At 44.7% G+C, this 19,507-nt stretch overlaps 1 protein-coding gene and 1 long non-coding RNA gene across 3 annotated transcripts in view; one reads left to right on the forward strand and one right to left on the reverse strand.

Moving 5' to 3' along the window:
* TAFA3 (TAFA chemokine like family member 3) overlaps nt 1-19,507 on the forward strand; it is a 182,095-nt gene that overhangs the window by 144,230 nt on the left and 18,358 nt on the right. For both annotated transcript variants that reach the window (XR_003944046.1, XM_030221873.1), the window contains exon 4: nt 6,526-6,675. Coding sequence is in view for 1 of the 2 variants with exons in the window: in XM_030221873.1 (XP_030077733.1) it covers nt 6,526-6,675 (150 nt within the window). In the remaining variant the exon portion in view is untranslated. The remainder of the gene's footprint in view (nt 1-6,525; nt 6,676-19,507) is intronic.
* Nucleotides 5,441-19,507, reverse strand: part of LOC115482233 — a 66,003-nt gene continuing 51,936 nt past the window's right edge. The window contains exons 3-4 of the long non-coding RNA XR_003944047.1: nt 6,500-6,571; nt 5,441-5,471 (exon numbers count right to left, since the gene is read on the reverse strand). This is a non-coding gene — a long non-coding RNA (uncharacterized LOC115482233). The remainder of the gene's footprint in view (nt 5,472-6,499; nt 6,572-19,507) is intronic.

Consider the following 19,507-nt stretch of genomic DNA (forward strand, 5'->3'; position numbering starts at 1 on the left):
TTTCACTCAATGAATAGTTAAGCTGTGGAACTCATTGCCAGAGGATGTGGTAACAGCAGTTAGCGTATCTGTGTTTAAAGAAGGTTTGGACAAGTTTCTGGAGGAAAAGTCAATAAACTGCTATTACAGTAGACAATAGGAAAGTCATTACTCCTCCCTGGGGTCAGTATCATGAGAATGTTCATTTCGATCATTTTCCAATCATTTCTTTCTTCCCAGGGGCAAAGTTGTTGAGCGCACACTCTTTTGAACGAGGGCGCCAGATTTGATGAAGGGCGCCTTCTTTCTGAAACAAGAGTTCATTTCTTTCCTGATGGCATGGGCGTGCACTGTGTTCGTGCATGCATGATGGTTCACGCATGCACAATCACACACTAAAAGGAAAAGAATGCAGGCTACTTAAGGAAGCACAATCCCTTTTTCAAACGGTTTTCCTTCATTCAAAAGACTGTGCACTATTATCGGTAAACAAAAACATACATTCTTGTGGTTTTTTTCCTTGGCTGAAAGGGAAGTCTTGCCTCACCAATTTGCTTCATTTCTTTGAAGGCGTGAATAAACATGTGGATAAAGGTGAGCCGGTTGATGTAGTGTATCTAGATTTTCAGAAGGCTTTTGCCAAAGGTCCTCATGAGACTCCTGAGAAAATTAAAGAGTCATGGGAGAATGCAGTGTCTCTAATGAAAAAGGAAGGGTTGTCCATATTTGCACTGCTTTATATGAGAATGATTTTTCTAAAAACCTCTTAAAATGAACACTCTTGAAACCCAGACAGTGCTGGTGAAAATCTACTCATAGTGCCCTGGCATTATCGGAGAAGTGTGTGTGTGTGGGGGGGGGGGGGGGGGGGGGAGTCTAAGCGGAGCTGGGAGTTACCTGGTTATCTACTACTACTGTAAATCATTTCTATAGCGCTACCAGTCGTACGCAGCGCTTCACAATTGAACATGAAGAAAAGACAGTCTCTGCTCAAAACTTACAATCTAAATCAGGACAGACAGACAGGACCAATAAGGAGTAAGGATAGGACAGACAGGACACATAGGAATGATTCTAAATGGAATGTTGCTACTGTTGGAGATTCTGTTGCTGCTATTGGAGATTCTACATGGAATGTTAATGTTGCTATTCCGCTAGCAGCATTCCATGTACAAGCCTGCCCTTGCAGATCAGCAACGCGGCCGCGCAGGCTTCTGTTTCTGTGAGTCTGACGTCCTGCACATACGTGCAGGACGTCAGACTCACAGAAACAGCAGCCTGCGCGGCCGCGTTGCTGATCTGCAAGGGCAGGCTTCTACTACTACTACTATAAATCATTTCTATAGCGCTACCAGTCGTACGCAGCGCTTCACAATTGAACATGAAGAAAAGACAGTCCCTGCTCAAAACTTACAATCTAAATCAGGACAGACAGACAGGACCAATAAGGATAAGGGTAAGACAGACCGAAGGATACATAGGGAAAGGGACTATTGAAGAGAGGAAGACAAGATAAAGGTTACGAGCAAGTGACAAGTTAGGAGTCAAAAGCAGAGTGAAACAGGTAGGCCTTTAGCCCGGATTTGAAGGCGGCCAGGGATGGAGCTAGTCATAACGGCTCAGGAAGCCCATTCCAGGCATAAGGTGTGGCGAGACAAAAGGAAGGGAGTCTGGAGTTAGCAATGGAGGAGAAGGGTGCAATTAGGAGAGATTTGCCTAGTGAACGGAATTCCTGGGAGGGAGTGTAGGGAAAGATGAGGGTGGAGAGGGTCTGCAGAGTGAATGTTATCAGCAACATTCCGTCCACTAACTGGGTAACTGTCCAGTCTGTCCATTTTGAATATCACTAGTACCTGGATAAGTGCTTGTAGCTGCATTATTGAAATATCTGGGTAAAAGAAGTCTGCAGTGGCCAATGTTTAAAATATGCTGGATATTGACCTGAAAATTTATAATTTATACTACTACTACTTAACATTTCTAGAGCGCTACTAGGGTTACGCAGCGCTGTACAATTTAACAAAGAAGGACGGTCCCTGCTCAGATGAGCTTACAATCTAAAGGACAAAATGTCAAGTTGGGGTAGTCTAGATTTCCTGAGTAGAGGTGTTGTGATTAGGTGCCGAAAGCGACATTGAAGAGGTGGGCTTTGAGCAATGATTTGAAGATGGGTAGGGAGGGGGCCTGGCGTATTGAAGAGTATGGGCTCAGGGAGTTTGTTCCAAGCATGGGGTGAGGCGAGGCAGAAAGGGCGGAGCCTAGAGTTGGCAGTGGTGGAGAAGGGTACTGAAAGGAGGGATTTGTCTTGAGAGCGGAGGTTACGGGTAGGAACGTAAGGGGAGATGAGGGTAGAGAGGTAAGGAGGGGCTGCAGATCGAGTGCATTTGTAGATTAGTAGGAGAAGCTTGAATTGTATGCGGTATCTGATCGGAAGCCAGTGAAGTGACTTGAGGATAGGGGTGATATGAGTATATCGGTCCAGGCGGAAGATAATTTATAAACATCTAAGGAAATAAGTTCTAATTATATCCAGTTGCCTGTAAGGTTAGGTGCTTGGAGTTGATTTAAACCTGTAGAATGTGCTGTCTCTCTCACTCTTGCTCTTTCTTGTAGGCATTCTTTCTCGCACTATCTCTTTCTTGAAGTCTTTCTCTCTCTCTCTCTCTTTCTCAAAGTCTCTCTCTCTCGTAGTCTCTCTTTCTTTCTCAAAGTCTTTCTCTCTTGTAGTCTCTCTCTCTCGTAGTCTCTCTCTCTCTCTCATAGTCTCTCTTTCTTTCTCAAAGTCTTTCTCTCTTGTAGTCTCTCTCTCTCTGTTTCTCAAAGTCTTTCTCTCTCGTAGTCTCTCTTTCTTTCTCAAAGTCTTTCTCTCTTGTAGTCTCTCTCTCTCTCATAGTTTCTCTTTCTTTCTCAAAGTCTTTCTCTCTTGTAGTCTCTCTCTCTCTCTCATAGTTTCTCTTTCTTTCTCAGTCTTTCTCTCTTGTAGTCTCTCTCTCTCTCATAGTTTCTCTTTCTTTCTCAGTCTTTCTCTCTTGTAGTCTCTCTCTCTCTCATAGTTTCTCTTTCTTTCTCAGTCTTTCTCTCTTGTAGTCTCTCTCTCTCTCATAGTTTCTCTTTCTTTCTCAAAGTCTTTCTCTCTTGTAGTCTCTCTCTCTTTCATAGTTTCTCTTTCTTTCTCAAAGTCTTTCTCTCTTGTAGTCTCTCTCTCTCTCATAGTTTCTCTTTCTTTCTCAAAGTCTTTCTCTCTTGTAGTCTCTCTCTCTCTCATAGTTTCTCTTTCTTTCTCAAAGTCTTTCTCTCTTGTAGTCTCTCTCTCTCTCATAGTTTCTCTTTCTTTCTCAAAGTCTTTCTCTCTTGTAGTCTCTCTCTCTCTCATAGTTTCTCTTTCTTTCTCAAAGTCTTTCTCTCTTGTAGTCTCTCTCTCTCTCTCTCTCATAGTTTCTCTTTCTTTCTCAAAGTCTTTCTCTCTTGTAGTCTCTCTCTCTCTCTCTCTCATAGTTTCTCTTTCTTTCTCAAAGTCTTTCTCTCTTGTAGTCTCTCTCTCTCTCGTAGTCTCTCTTTCTTTCTCAAAGTCTTTCTCTCTTGTAGTCTCTCTCTCTTTCTCTGTTTCTCAAAGTCTCTCTCTCTCGTAGTCTCTCTGTTTCTCAAAGTCTGTCTCTCTCGTAGTCTCTCTTTTTTTCTCAAAGCCTTTCTCTCTTGTAGTCTCTCTCTCTCAAAGTCTCTCTCTCTCTCGTAGTCTCTTTCTTTCTCTAAGTCTCTCTCTCTCGTAGTCTCTCTTTCTTTCTCAAAGTCGTTCTCTCTTGTAGTCTCTTTCTTTCTCTAAGTCTCTCTCTCTCGTAGTCTCTCTCTCTCCTCTCAGTTTGCATCTGATTTTCCTTTTCAATTAACCTATCCAGCCAGTTTGATTTCGGTTGTAACCTTTTCATCTACATCAGAAAGATGTGATTAATTTGCCTGGTGTGATGGGCATTAGAGTGATTAGGATTAAATGAAACTTAATTTCTACAGTCAAATCAAAGAAGGGAATATTTGATCCTAATAACATCAGGAAAGCAGTGATCCATTTTAGCGCTGTGGAAAATGATATCGTTTCTAACCCTCCGACGTTTTGTGTGTGTGGTCTGATCATAGATTTTCCCCAGCATTTTCTCTTTTCGTTTCTATGCTGTGGCAGACTTCGGTGTGCAAGGTGGGGGGCGGGGGGGGGGGGGGGGGGCTGTTGCTTGGCGTATGGGAACTGGCTGCTGGAGGAGATCAACTGCAGGCTGCAAACAGGTCCTGGGTCAGGAAACTGAGCAATTTATACAAGACTAGGAACCAGGCTGCACCTGACTTTGAGATTCTGGGGGTTGAGAGACCAGCCGGGATATTGGCGACACAATCAGATGCTATCGACGTCATGCATTCTTCTCTGGTATTGACTACTAAGGAGAATGTGAAAGATTGAGGGAGTCTTTTACTAAGGCGCGCTAAAAATAAACGCACGCTAAACGTTAGAGACGCCAATGTATTTCTATGGGCGTCTCTAGTGTTTAGCGTGTTCTAAACGCTAGCGACACCAATGTATTCCTATGGGTGTCTCTAGTATTTAGCGCGTTCTAAACGCTAGAGACGCCAGTGTATTCCTACGGGCATCTCTAGTATTTAGCGCATTCTAAACGCTAGAGACGCCAGTGTATTCCTACGGGCGTCTCTAGTATTTAGCACGTTCTAAACGCTAGAGACGCCAGTGTATTCCTACGGGCGTCTCTAGTATTTAGCGCGTTCTAAATGCTAGAGACGCCAGTGTATTCCTACGGGCGTCTCTAGTATTTAGCGCGTTCTAAACGCTAGAGACGCCAGTGTATTCCTACGGGCGTCTCTAGTATTTAGCGCGTTCTAAACGCTAGAGACGCTAGTGTATTCCTACGGGCGTCTCTAGTGTTTAGCGTATGCCTATTTTTAGCGCAAGTTAGTGTTAGTGTTTTAGTGTTAGTGTTTTAGCGCAAGCTCTCTGAAATGAATGCTTTAAAATCTAGGGTGTAGATGGTGGAAAATAGGTTGTATACACATGGAGTATCTGGAAAATCAACCCTGGAGGCACAATTTGCGGCTTCTCAGTTTTCCTAAGTCTCCTATTACTTTTGCCTTTGGCTATGTAGAACTGTAAATTAAAAAAAAACACTAGCCTGTGCTCAATTTAACAATTGTTTATTGATATATCAATATATGAGTACAGACAACATAAGGCTCATTTTCGAAAGAGATGGACGTCCAAAAAGTGATTTTGGATAGGCTGTTTATGGGATCTAAATTTAGGACTTTTCCTGATTTAGCATGAGAGACACAGATGAGGTGCAAGGTTTTCTTGGCCCTTCAGCCACGGATAGTCACAATACAACAAAACAGTGGGTAAAAAACCAGGAGTTCCAGAGTGAAGATGAACCAAACTTTATTAATCAGTATATTGACTCGACACAACGTTGTGTTTCGGCCAAAGGGCCTACATCAGGAGTCTACAAATAAAAACAATATATAAACAAATAAAAACAAAATATAAAAGAATATAACACTAAAAACAAATGATAATAGATATATAATCTGTAAACTATGCAAATATCAAATGAGAAAATGAAGGACAAAACAGCTAGAACATTCATATGCATTCTTACCTGCTGGGAGCAGCCGCATGGCTGTCTGTTCCGATGGTTCCCTGCTCCCTCTGCCCCGGAACAGGAAGTAAATTGCATGCGGATTGTGAGAACCAGGGTCGTAACTAGGTGGGGTCATAGGGGCATGGGCCCCCGCAGATTTAGCCCTGGCCCCCCTGTTTTCACCCCCCCCCGCCGCCGACCCTCCCCTGCCACATTCGACCCCCCCTCCCGCCACTGCCAACTGTCCCCCGCCGCCACCATCAGGTACCTTTGCTGGCGGGGGTCCCCAATCCACGTCAGCCGAAGTCCTCTTCAGCGCTGGTCTCCGGCACGTTACTGATCTGGATTCTGTTTCTGTGAGCCCTGATGTCAAAAACAGAATCCAGGTCAGCGAACGTGCTGGACTCGGAGACTGGCGCTGAAGGGGACTTCGGCTGGCGGGGGTGGGGGAGGGTTGGCGGTGGCGGGAGGGGGGGGGGGTCAAAAGTGATGGGGGAGGGGCGGCAGCACCGGGGGGGGGGGACTCCCCCTCTAGCCTAAGTCTGGCTACGCCTCTGGTGAGAACAGGAAGTAACCTGTTCCGGAGCAGAGGGAGCAGGGAACCCGCGGAGCCGGCAGCCGCGCGGCTGCTTTCTGCACCCCTCCAGCGGCGTGCACCCGGGTCCGACCGCCCCCACCGCCCCACCCTCGGTACGCCACTGCTTCTGAGAGCAACAAGAAATAATAAAACACACAGAGTTCAGCTGGGATGTCTTAGGACTGAAAATCAAGGATTACTATTGGAACAGTAGGGAACTTAGGTTTAGCTGCAATTCACAGGCAGTAATTAAACTCATTAAGAAAGTAAACTTTAGCCTTTTCCCAAAGAGGAGACTTCTGTGTTCACCCACCCTTCTTTCTCCTTCTCTTCTCCCAGTTCACGTGGAGCCTGGCACTTGTGAAGTCATTGCAGCTCACAGGTGCTGTAACAGAAATAAGATTGAAGAAAGGTCACAGACAGTGAAATGCTCCTGTTTTCCTGGACAAGTGGCAGGGACGACACGAGCAGCTCCTTCCTGCGTGGATGGTAAGTTTTTGAAGCTTTCTCTTTTCCAGGGAAGTGGGGGGTTTTTTTTCTAGTGAATTTAGCATTCTCCTCCTTCCTGTGTGAATTTTCACTTTTTCAGGGAAGTGTTTTTCTGAATGAATTTAGTGTTCCGAGAAAATGCTGGGTCGACAGCACGGAGGGGCCCGTTTTACTAAGACGCGTAGGTGCCGACGTGCCTACAATGCACGTGATATTAGAACTACCACCCAGCTACCGCGCGCCCCTGGCGGTAATTCTAATTTCTACGCACAACAGAAAATAATTGCTATTTTCTACCACGCGGCACTAACCGGGCGGTAATTGGCAGTGTACGCATGCTGACGGTTACTGCGTGAGACCTTACCGCTAAGTTAACAGGTGGCAGCAAGGTCTCGGGTCCAAAATGGACGTGTGCGGAAAAAATGGACCTGCGCGTGTCCAATACATGCATCACCAGTGCAGGCCATTTTTCAGCACACCTTAGTAAAAGGACCCCTTCCTATATAATAATTCTCACCTCCAACGTTCTGTGCTTGGGACCGTGGCTCCCTGGCTGGAGGTGGTCTGCGAGGCAGACACGCATGGACGTCACTGACGTCAAGACAGATGATTCCAAGGCAAGGGGAGGAGCGTGTTTCCCTACTCCTCCTACTGCCTCGGAACCATCTGTCACCCCTCCGCGCTACGGCCCCCTCGAATCCCCCCTTCTGCGAACCTGTTGATCCCCTCCCCGGACTGCCGAAAAACGCCCTCCCCCCCGCCGCCGTTGTGCACTACCTGTGCTTACAGCCCAAGTGTTGTTCTGCCATTCGCGTAGGTTACTGAATCATCTTCACTCAAAGTTTATCTGCGTGCGTCTGACATCAAACGCCAGACGCACGCAGAGGAACTTCCAGAGATGATTGAGGAAACTACGCGAAGGGCAGAACAACACTTCGGCTGTAAGCACAGGTAGCACAACAACGGCGGTGGCGGTTTTCGCCGGCACGGGGGGGGGGGGGGGGGGGGAATTTGCCTGTCCAAGGCCCGTTTCCTTGCCTACAGAAATGGGCCTTTTTTACTAGTAGAAAATAAAATCCTCCATAGGAGTTTCCTTTCCCCTTCCATCTATCTGGCTTTTCAGTGATCTGGAGGGATTATCTCTCAGGGTGAGAGGCTAGGTCAGACCACATTACTGTTAAACAAAGGCTTGAAAAAGTAGCAGGATAATCTGACTTGTTTGATAGGAGCGATGTAGTCCTATGCTGACAGCCAGGTGAATGAGTAAATTTATTTCAACACATTAGAAAGTCCCCATGAGACAGTCACGCTTTTGGTGTCAAAACACAGCTGTACCGGGGACCTTTGGTTCAAGGGTTTATGAATACTTTGAATTGCAGCTGAATGCATGATTTTCTGGGTCACTGACTGTGGGTGTGGGAAGAAAAGCTGAGTAGGCAGCATTATAACCACCAAAATGTGATAGCCCAGAAATCAGGTGCCTGCATTATAATTGAATAGTGTTTTGTGCATGTCAGAAATTGAAGGTTATTTGGGAAGGTTCTCCAGCTTCAAAACCTTATTCGGACCAGTAAAAAAAAAAAAAAAAAGTAAGTAATGATGTATGCCTTGGAGATTACCTAAGGGCCTCTTTTACGAAGCTGCGGCAAAAAGGGGACCTGCGCTGGCGTCGGCGCCAGCGGCGTACCAAGGGCGGGGCGGTAGGGGCGGTGCGCCCCAGGTGCACGCTGCTGGGGGGATGCAGAGAGCAGCCGCGCGCCTGTCGGCTCCGCTGGTTCCCTGCTCCCTCTGCCCCGGAACAGGCCTTCCCTCCCTGTGTCCCGCCCTCATCTGACGTAACTTGCGCGAGGGCGGGACACAGGGAGGGAAGGCCCGAAGGGAGGCGATCTGCAGACTGCCGCTGCTGCGCTTCTTTCACACGGAGCGAGGTTGAGGTGAGGCGCTATGATTTGAATTCAGGGGGGCCTGGCCCAGTGGTGGATGGAGGGGGGGGGGGGTAGGAGGGGACTGTGGCGTCGGACCCCCTTGGAGGCCCGGGGAATTTTGTCCCCCCCTGCCCTCCCTCTCGGCGGCCCTGCTTGTTAAGAGCTGTTATTTAACGCTGATTAAGCCAATTAAGTATCGCGCATTTTTATAGAATACGCTTGGATTTCAGCGCGGATCTCTAGGCGTGCTGTATAGAATCCAGGGGTTAGTGTATTTAGCAGAAGGGTCCCTAAATTAATAGAAATGTAAAAGGAAGCAATTGAAAAATGACCAGTCCCTTGACCTCTCCTCGCTCTTCTGCTAGTGCAAAAGAAACACCCTCCTCTTCTTTAACAGTGGAGGAGTAGCCGGCTAGTGGTTAGTGCGGTGGACTTGGATCCTGGGGAACTGAGTTTGATTCCCACTGCAGCTCCTTGTGACTCTGGGCAAGTCACTTAACCCTCCATTGCCCCTGGTACAAAATAAGTACCTGAATATATGTAAACCGCTTTGAATGTAGTTGCAAAAACCGCAGAAAGGCAGCATATCAAGTCCCATTTCCATTTCCCTATTTGAGATTCTACGTGGAATGTTGCTTCTATTGGAGATTCTAGATGGAATGTTGCTGCTATTTGAGATTCTACTTGCTATTATTGGAGATTCTACATGGAATGTTGAGATTCTGTTGCTACTATTTGAGATGCTATGTAGAATGTTGCTGTTGCTACTATTTGATATTCTACGTGGAATGTTGTTAGTGGAGGAGTAGCCTAGTGGTTAGTGCAGTGGACTTTGATCCTGGGGAACTGAGTTCGATTCCCACTGCAGTTCCTTGTGACTCTGGGCAAGTCACTTAACCCTCCATTGCCCCTGGTACAAAATAAGTACCTGAATATATGTAAACCACTTTGAATGTAGTTGCAAAAACTGCAGAAAGGCAGCATATCAAGTCCCATTTCCATTTCCCTATTTGAGATTCTACATGGAATGTTGGTACTATTTGAGATTCTACATGGAATGTTGCTATTCCACTAGTAACATTCCATGTAGAAGCCTGCCCTTGCAGATCAGCAACGCGGCCGCGCAGGCTTCTGTTTCTGTGAGTCTGACGTCCTGTGCATGGGCAGGCTTCTACAGGGAATGTTGCTAATGGAGGAGTAGCCTAGTGGTTAGTGCAGCGGACTCTGATTCTGGGGAACTGGGTTCAATTCCCACTGCAGCTCCTTGTGACTCTGGGCAAGTCACTTAACCCTCCATTGTCCCTGGTACAAAATAAGTACCTGACTATATGTAAACCGCTTTGAATGTAGTTGCAAAAACCTCAGAAATCTAAAAACATGTAGTTTTTTTTTTTTCATCTACCTCATCAACATCTCTCCTCCTCCGTGGCGTCTCGGCATCTGCCTGCCCGCTCGTCACTGAACCCCATCTTTTGCCGGTGTACCGACGCCTACAGTGCTGGCCCCCCCCCCCAGGCTTCCATCGGCTGGATCCCATCAGACAGGAAGCAGGAAATGACATCAGCAAGGGCGGGATGGGGTTCAGCGATGGGCGGGCAGATGCTGGGGTGCCATGAAGGAGGAGAGATGTTGATGTGGGGTTCCGCTGCTGGGTGGGCCTCTGCCTACCCAGGCCCACCTGTAGCTACGCTACTGGTTCAACCTTTCTAGCGCCCTTGATTTGGTAGACCACGATATACTGGCAATGTTCATAAATGGTTCACAGGTTTTTTAAAAGATCATTTTTATAGAGTGAAATTCGATGTTGAGTATCCTGAGAGTTGGTGTAATCGATGTGGGGTCCCACAGGGATCACCGTTACCTCCTGTTCTTTTTAATGTTTACTTACGTTTGTTGGGATTTATTTTAGAAAAGTTAGGAGTTGATTTCTTCAGCTATGCTGATGGTATTACGATAATGATTCCTATTACTTTTTCAGTTATTTCACATTTAGAGTTATTAAAAAAACCCTTTAAAAGAAATATAACACTGGATGATAAAGCATAAGCTTAAATTAAGTTCTGATAAAACAAAACTTATATTAATTAGTCGTAACCCCGATATGGATGAAAAGAGTATTATGATGTCGGACTCAATATCAATTTTCATCTTCCATTAACATCCCAGGGTTATGGTTGGATAATAAATTATCTTTAGAGATGCAAATTAACTCTTACCCAGAGATCCTTCTTTCTGTTGCGTAATTTGCGCCAAATTCGGAAATATTTTGATCAAAACCATTTTCAACATTGTTCAGGCTTTGATTTTGAGTTTGCTTGATTACTGTAATTATTTGGGAGCATCCAAACAGATGCTGAAGAACCTTCTCCCTGTACAGAATGTAGAATTGCGTCTAATTTTTTCTTTACAGACGTTTGACAGTGTAACCTGTTATTATCTGAAGCTCCGTCGGCTCCCTGTGAAAAACCAGGATTTTGTTTAAATTTTCTTGTTTTGTGTCAAAAATTATACATGGCCTATCTCCACTTTATTTATCGAATCATCTTGTCTTTGCTAACAAAACAAGAGTCACCAGGATTGCAGAACTTTTCACCTTTCCTTCTCTTAAAAAAATATGAGAACTAGACTAATTGATATTCTTTTTTCAAGTGAAAAATGTAACAAAGAAGATGTTTCATACAATGTGGAAGCTAAAAAAAAGTGAAACCTTTCTTCCCAAGGGAGGTATTCCGTAACTTGGTGCAATCACTTGTAATGAGTCATTTAGACTATTGCAACTCCATCTATGCCGGATGTAAAGCCCAAATTATTAAAAGACTTCAAACGACCCAAAACACTGCAGTCAGACTCATAATTGGAAAAGCGAAATATGAAAGCGCCAGTCCCCTTAGCAAAAATTACATTGGCTCCCACTAACAGACCGAATTACATTCAAAATCTGCACTCTGGCTCATAAAATCATCCACGGAGAGGCCCCGACTTATATGTCAGACCTTATAGACCTACCAGCAAGAAACACAAAAAATTCCTCAGTACTTTTTAAAACCTCTATTACCCTAACTGTAAGGGAGTTAAATACAAATCATTATATGCATCCAGCTTCTCTTACATCTGCACGTAACGTTGGAATGCACTGCCGATTGCCTTAAAAACAACGCACGATCTGGCAGTCTTCCGGAGGTTACTGAAAACCAAATTATTCAACGAAACTTATAATAAGGTTCCTTCATAAAAGACTCACTCTCACATCTATATTAGAATTAATAAATATTGAACTCCTTAATTTAGTTACTTTAACCATACTGTTATTATGTATGTTATACTTTACCCTACATTTTGCATATCCGATATGTATTAATTATTTTCTTTACTTCTAATTTTTTTTGATATCTTATGTACCTTAATTATAGCAATACTCTGTTGCATTAATGGTGATTGTCATTGCGGCATAATGTAAGCCACATTGAGCCTGCAAAGAGGTGGGAAAATGTGAAATACAAATGTAGCAAAATAATAATAATATCAAGCAGTTCGTTTGGATAAGGCCATTAAGGATATCTTGATGTCTGAAATCCCATATAACCAATTTCGCAAACAGATTAAGGGGCCCTTTTACTAAGCCGCATAAGCAAGGCAAAATAGTTACCACCCAGCTACTGCGTGGCTCTTGTGGTAATTTCATTGTGGGTGCGCGTCTGATATGCGCGTCCAAAAAATTATTTTTGGACGCATGTATCGGACACATGCCAAGTGGCATTTGATGCGCGTAGGTCATTACCGCATGAGTCTTTACTGCTAGGTCAATGGCTGGCGGTAAGGTCGGAGACCCAAAATGGATGTGTGGCAATTTTGATTTTGCTGCACGTCCATTTTCGGCAAAAACTTTTAAAAAAAGGCCTTTTTTACAGGCATGCTGAAAAATGGATAGGCGCGAGCTCAAAACCCGCGCCTACACTACCACAAGCCATTTTTCAGTGCACCTTAGTAAAAAGACCCCTAAAACTTACCTATTTAGAACATTTGTGCTAAATAATCAAACATATAAATGACAAGTGACCGACTCACCTGCAAATGCGCAGTAGAGATTTCACTCTCTGTCCCGTCCTTGCGTCAAGACGTGATGACGTCAGAGGGCGGAACAGAGAGGGAAACGGACGCTGCCACTGGAGCTGCCCTGGAGATGAAGGAACATCGCTAGCGAACCAACCTCCACCCCCCATCCCTGATGTCGTCGCCGCTCCCGCCCCCCTCCGTATCGGGCCCCCTGCACTGACATGGCAGCGCCTCTTACCTCCGTGAGGCCAGGGGAGACAGGAGGGCTACTGGACATGGGGGGGAGGCCAAGGGAAAGAGGAGGGTTGCTGGATATGGGAGGAGGGCAGGGAAGAGAGATTGGTTGGTGGATGGGGGGAGGCCAGGGGATACAGGAGGGCTGCTGGACATGGATCGGGGGACTGGAGGGCAGGGGAGAGAGGAGGTTTGCTGGACATGGCGGTGAGAATTACAAATCTCGCCCGCTTTAACGGGCTTAACGGCTAGTGTTAAATAAAATATGTTGCTCAGGGATGTTCTGTTTTTGTTTTGTTATTCCAAAAATTATATGGCGGCCTATAAATGTATTGTTAATACTAATGTTAATCTTGGCAAGACTGGAAATTACTCTGTTCAGTGAAGAGTTTATGGGCCATAGGCTAAATGTTTTTTTTTCTTTTTTTTTTTTTGGGGGGGGGGGGGTTATCTATGGAAGGAAACTGGGAGGGATAGGAAGAGGCAAAGGAAAGTATTTTTTTGGTTTCCCTTGCAGCAGGGGCAAACCCTAAAAACATTTTTAAACAAAAGGACACGAAAAGAAAGGGTTGAATTTGTTTTCTTTGATTTTCATTTAAAAATGAAATGGAACTATATAGATTGTGTGCTGCTGTTCCTGTGCCGTGCGTTGCCTGAGGTTTCTTGGTGTTGGATGCTCCATTGACGTCCGCTGCAGGGTAGATCGTGTGTGGCAAAGCTCGCTGGTGATTTGATTGCAGTAGTTATTTTGATACTGGGGACAAAAGAGCGCTACAGTATAATGCCTCATAAATTTGAGAGCAAAGATTAGTATCTAAGTAGCTAAAAATAATTTCTCGCTGGGACAGATTCTGGCTGTTTTTGAGGCATTTTCATTCTCAAAGTCACACCTCCATTGGGATTGAAAGACTTTTCCCCCCCAGGTAATTTCCTTCATGGTAGATACACATACAGTACGGAGCAAGGTTAGAAATGACAGTATTCCAACCGGCACACTTTGGTGTAACAGAATTAACGCTATTAAAGCAGGGTTTAGTGTATGTTTCAAATCCAATTACTGTCCGAAGCCTCACCCAGTCTTAGGAGTATATTGCAATTAGTATCTGGAAGGAGAATAGATTTATTGTGCTATTACGAGAATTATTTAATCCAGCAGGTTTCTCCTGTTCTGTTCATCCACCTTGATTGAAACCAGAGTTGGTGGTGTCTGCTGCCAGATATTTCGTTTTAGTCTGGCTTTCCCTCGACCCTCCGTTTTCATCTCTTGGTAACTTTACCATTGCTGTGGAAGTCCTCAGTCAGGGGTCACAGGCCCTGGTTTCCTCTAGAACCAGGGAGGACCCTGTATCTTGAGGTTCACCACTTTGTGTCACTGTTGTGAAACAGCCCAGAGTCCTTATTGGCTTTAGGCTAGGGGAGGGGCCTAGCATTTATTTTTATTTATTTATTTATTACATTTGTACTAGAGAGCTGCACGGGAACGGGGTTTGCGGGAATCCCGCGGGATTCCCACAGGGACGGAAGCAATTCTGTGGGGTTCCCGCGGGGACGGAAGCAGTTCTGCGGGGTTCCCGCGGGGACGGAAGCAGTTCCTGTGGGATTCCCGTGGAAGCTACACCTACACCAGCCTCTCATCTACCAAGTACCAAGTTCTTTGAGTACTGTCTCCTCCTTCTCCTCCTCCTCCTCTTCCTCCTTGCTTTAACAGCACAAGTGTGGAAAATTTTCCATTAAGGAGGTGCTAGAGACACAAATGATGATGGAATTCAAAAAGGCGTGGGATGAACACAGAGGATCTGTAATCAGAAAATGGAAGTTATAAAAAAACCTAACCTTAAATGGCTGCATTCATGTGGATGTGTGAAGTAATGCTTAGATGGCGACTCTGGCTGTGATTAACTAGGGACAATACCGGGCAGACTTGTATGGTCTGTGTCTAATATATGGAAGTCTGGTTTAGGATGGGCTGGAAAGGGCTTAGACAGCAACTTCAGTGGCAGGAACATATTTTGTGGACAGATTTTTACGATATGTGTCCCACAAATGAGAAGACGCATAGACTGGAGTGGGCTTCAACGAAAACTCCAGCAGTTGGAACATAAGGATAGGGCCAGATAGACTTCTATGGTCTATGTTCCAGAAACACAAAAGAAAGACCATAATCAAGTATATAATATCACATTCGTTGATTTAATTATGAATTGATACTGAGTGTGACTATTGGGCAGACTGGATGGACCATTGAGGTCTTTAGTTGCTGTCACTAGCTATGTTACAATTAATCCTCTTTGCTCCCAGGCTGATGAGCAGACCTCTCAGCTCTGACACAGGCATGAGCATCAGATGTCACCTGACCTACTGGCACGTGCATGTGGTGACCTCTCAGCACAAAGTGCCAGTAAATCAGAGACAAATCTTACATGTGCACACCAGAGTGTCCCAAGTTTCAGCTTCCATTCCTTCCTTGCCTACAGTGCTGTGGCTCAAATCCAGAGAGAGACTGAGGGAGCTGCCCAGAATTTTCTTTTATGTACCATTAGGGGATGGGTTAAATTCTTGCGGGGACGGGTGGGGATGGGTTAACTTCTTGCGGGGACGGATGGGGATGGATAAGATTCCAATGGGGACGGGTAAGATTCCAGCAGGGACGGGCGGGGATGGGTAAGATTTCTATCCCCGTGCAACTCTCTAATTTGTACCCTGCGCTTTCCCACACACAGCAGGTTCAATGCGGCTTACATAGTAAATAGAATTACAAAGTATTGTAAGGAGAATAAACATAGTAATAGTAAGGTTTTAAGAATATGTGAATTGAACATGGAAAGGTAAACAAGGCAAGATAGGCAAAAGGAAAGAGATTGGGAGGGGTATGGTGTAGGGAAGATGGAGACGAGAAGACTGGGGATGAGTATAAGGAGTTTGGGAGACATGGTTTAAGGTATAATTTATTTATTTATTTATTTGCTGCATTTTGCTTTGTTTCGGGGTTCAGAGACCCCTAGGTTCTGTCTGGTACTGGAGCTCAGCTGTCCAGTGGCAGAGAGAACCCCCCAAGAAGGCTGGATTGACCTCAAATCTAACTCCATCTCCAAAGAGAATATTTCACTAGTACGGGGGTAATCAAGAGGTTGTGAAGTTCTAAAAGAAATTGCCACTGAGAGAGACATCAGGTCTAAGGGACCCGCACTGGCAAGGAAAAGATACCAGCCTTATGACAAACTGGATTTAGGCTACAGGTTATACAATGCAGCGAAAGAGAGCCTGATAGAGCAGAAGCATGTATACTTACAGCCTTTGATCATTAAGTGAAGCCCACAGAACATCATTTGGGATGAGGAGTTTATTTGCCAAGATACAAGTCAAATCAGTGATTGACAACAGGCATGTACAATCAATTAGTTATTGGAATATAATAATCCAGCGGCAAACAGGTGTTATCTGAATCTTAGTCGTTTCTAATTTCTTTTACCAATCAAAAGGTTTTACATGGGAAAGCAATTAGGTAATTTGTCAATTCTGCTGGTCACATTGGTTTCCCCTGGAGAGAGAGAGAGTGGCAACCCTTCTCTCTAGCTTAAACCAGGAAATACACTAACTTTTATATGTTCATACAGGATATCAGTAATATGACAGCCCATCTGATTGGATCTAATTTATGTCATGGTTGTCACTGATTGGCTTATGCTAATGAGTAGCTTCATCTCATGAACATGTTCTCATCTTTAGCTTGCTTAAGCAAGACCTTACACCTAGTTTGAGAAGCCATCTGTATCCTGTTTATGAGGTTTCTGCACCCTAACTTCTTCCTCATTCTGCTGCATGGTCCTTCCTCATTTAGCTCAGGAGCTTGCTGGAACTTCAGAGTTCAAATTTCGGCTAAAGGCCTGTACTTTTCTTGTCATTTTTAGAGCCTGAACCTAAGTCTCAGGCCTGGGCTTCCAAATAATTATACAATTTGTACCCCACATTATCCCACCTATTTGCAGGCTCAATGTGGCTTACATTATATTGCAAAAGATATAATTATGAACAGAGTAAGAGGTTTGTTCTAATTTAACATATTACTATGTAAGAAATAAGGTAGATATATCTGTAGAATGATTTACATAACACATAATAAAAAGCAGTAAAATATAATGACCAATAATGATATATTTTATATTGATTAATATAATCAATTCAGAGGGAATTAATATAATCATTGATTAATATAATCATCTTCAGAGCAGGAGTTGTGTGGGTGGGCTTAAAAGGTTAAGTTGGACCGTTAGGGTAAGCTTGCTTGAAGAGATGTGTCTTCAACATTTTTCTGAAGGGTAGATAGTCGTTAATTGTTCGGATGGATCTTGGTAGAGCGTCCCAAAGCTGGCTGCCCAAAAATGAGAAACTGGATGCATAGGAGGTTTAATTCCTTTGCAGTTGGGGAGATGTAAATTGAGCTAAGTACGTGAGGACATTGATCTGTTTCTGATTGGGAGGTCGATCAGGTCATTCATGTAGCCTAAAGTTTTCCATTCTGAGGTTAATATTGTTCGTGTTAGTCTTCAATGACAGGTGACGCAGCATAACTAGCAAGACGGCAAAGGCCTAGAAGCTGAGAGGCCCTGGAGCTGCAAGACAGTTTTAAATACCGTAAATTGCAGGAACGGTACTGATAGATGGCAAATGAGATTTAATTTGGAGAAGTGTGAAGAAATGCACCTGAGACACTGCAGCAGCTTGGCAGATCCTAAGCTAAATGTTAGGGAGCTGATGAACTGTGAGCCCTGGAGAGGCCGAGAAGTCATCGCAAGCGATAAACTGAGAGGGGAGAAACACTCGGTGAGAGATAGCAGCAACCTGTAATGTGCATTAAGAAGGAATCAACATCCCCTGGAAGCTAAAAGTAGAATTTTGGCAGGCTGTGGTACCTTCTACTGATTAACATAACATAATTCCAAAGACATTGGTTAAGCTACTAAGATGGCAAGAGTGATGCATTCGATTGCTCTCAATAACTCGTACACTACAGTGCCCTAGGACCAGTGGCGTAGCTACGTGGGGCCACCGGGGCCTGGGCCCCCGTAGATTTGGCCCTGGACCCCCCTGCCGATGACCCTCTTGACCCCCCTCCCGCCGCCAACCTACCGCTGTCACCTACCTTTGCTGGTGGGAGACCCCAACCCCCGCCAGCCGAGGTCCTCTTCTTCCGGCGCAAGGCTTCGTTCTGTTTTTGAGTCTGATGTCCTGCAGGACATGTAAAATGAGTTTATCTTGTTGGGCAGACTGGATGAACCGTACAGGTCTTTATCTGCCGTCATTTACTATGTGACTATGTATGGCAATGCTTATGTTTTTATGTGATCAAGTTTTCTGTAGAGCAGCTGATATTTCATTTAATTAAACCCAGGCATTCATTTATCCCCTGATTATTCATGTTTGCCACCGATTTAAATATTTATTATTTTACTATTTTGGTTCTAATGTCCTTTTCAGCCTCTGACTAATTTGAAATGATTTTCATTTGCTCTCCTTTGATTGCACTATTGTGGAGTTGTTAGTTACCATGGACACCCGAATGGTACCTACCTTCCGACATGGTGTCTGCCATTTAACTCAGAAGCAGTGGTGGTTCTTTTAAGTGGAAGGAAAGGTTTCCGAACTGATGCACATGGTGTCTAGATTTTAACCAGTGAAAATCTTCAGGAATTTCAGAGGGAAAATTTGTGAGATGCAACTGAAGATGTGAAATTTCTCGAAGGAACACCTTTTCTTAGGCATGCTTACAGAGAGAAAAATATCAAGGGAAAGAAGCTGCAGTTGAACTGGACCCCAAAGTTTGCCGTTTTTTTTTTTTTTTGTTGCATTTGTACCCCGCGCTTTCCCACTCATGGCAGGCTCAATGCGGCTTACATGGGGCAATGGAGGGTTAAATGACTTGCCCAGAGTCACAAGGAGCTGCCTGTGCCTGAAGTGGGAATCAAACTCAGTTCCTCAGGACCAAAGTCCACCACCCTAACCACTAGGCCACTCCTCCACTGTTGCTACTATTTGAGATTCTACATGGAATGTTGCTATTCCACTAGCAACATTCCATGTAGAAGTCGGCCCTTGCAGATCACCAATGTGGCCGCGCAGGCTTCTGCTTCTGTGAGTCTGACGTCAGGATGTCAGACTCACAGAAACAGAAGCCTGCGCAGCCTTCTACATGGAATGTTGCTAGTGCAATAGCAACATTCCATGTAGAATCTCCAATAGTATCTATTTTATTTTTGTTACGTTTGTACCCTGCGCTTTCCCACTCATGGCAGGCTCAATGCGGCTTACATGGGGCAATGGAGGGTTAAGTGACTTGCCCAGAGTCACAAGGAGCTGCCTGTGCCTGAAGTGGGAATCGAACTCAGTTCCTCAGTTCCCCAGGACCAAAGTCCGCCACCCTAACCACTAGGCCACTCCTCCACTAGCAACATTCCATGTAGAAGTCGGCCCTTGCAGATCACCAATGTGGCCGCGCAGGCTTCTACATGGAATGTTGCTAGTGGAATAGCAACATTCCATTTAGAATCTCCAATAGTAGCAACATTCCATGTAGAATCTCCAATAGTATCTATTTTATTTTTAGTTACATTTGTACCCTGCGC

The sequence above is a fragment of the Microcaecilia unicolor genome, chromosome 12 (genome assembly GCF_901765095.1).
Source record: "Microcaecilia unicolor chromosome 12, aMicUni1.1, whole genome shotgun sequence".
NCBI lineage: Eukaryota > Metazoa > Chordata > Amphibia > Gymnophiona > Siphonopidae > Microcaecilia > Microcaecilia unicolor.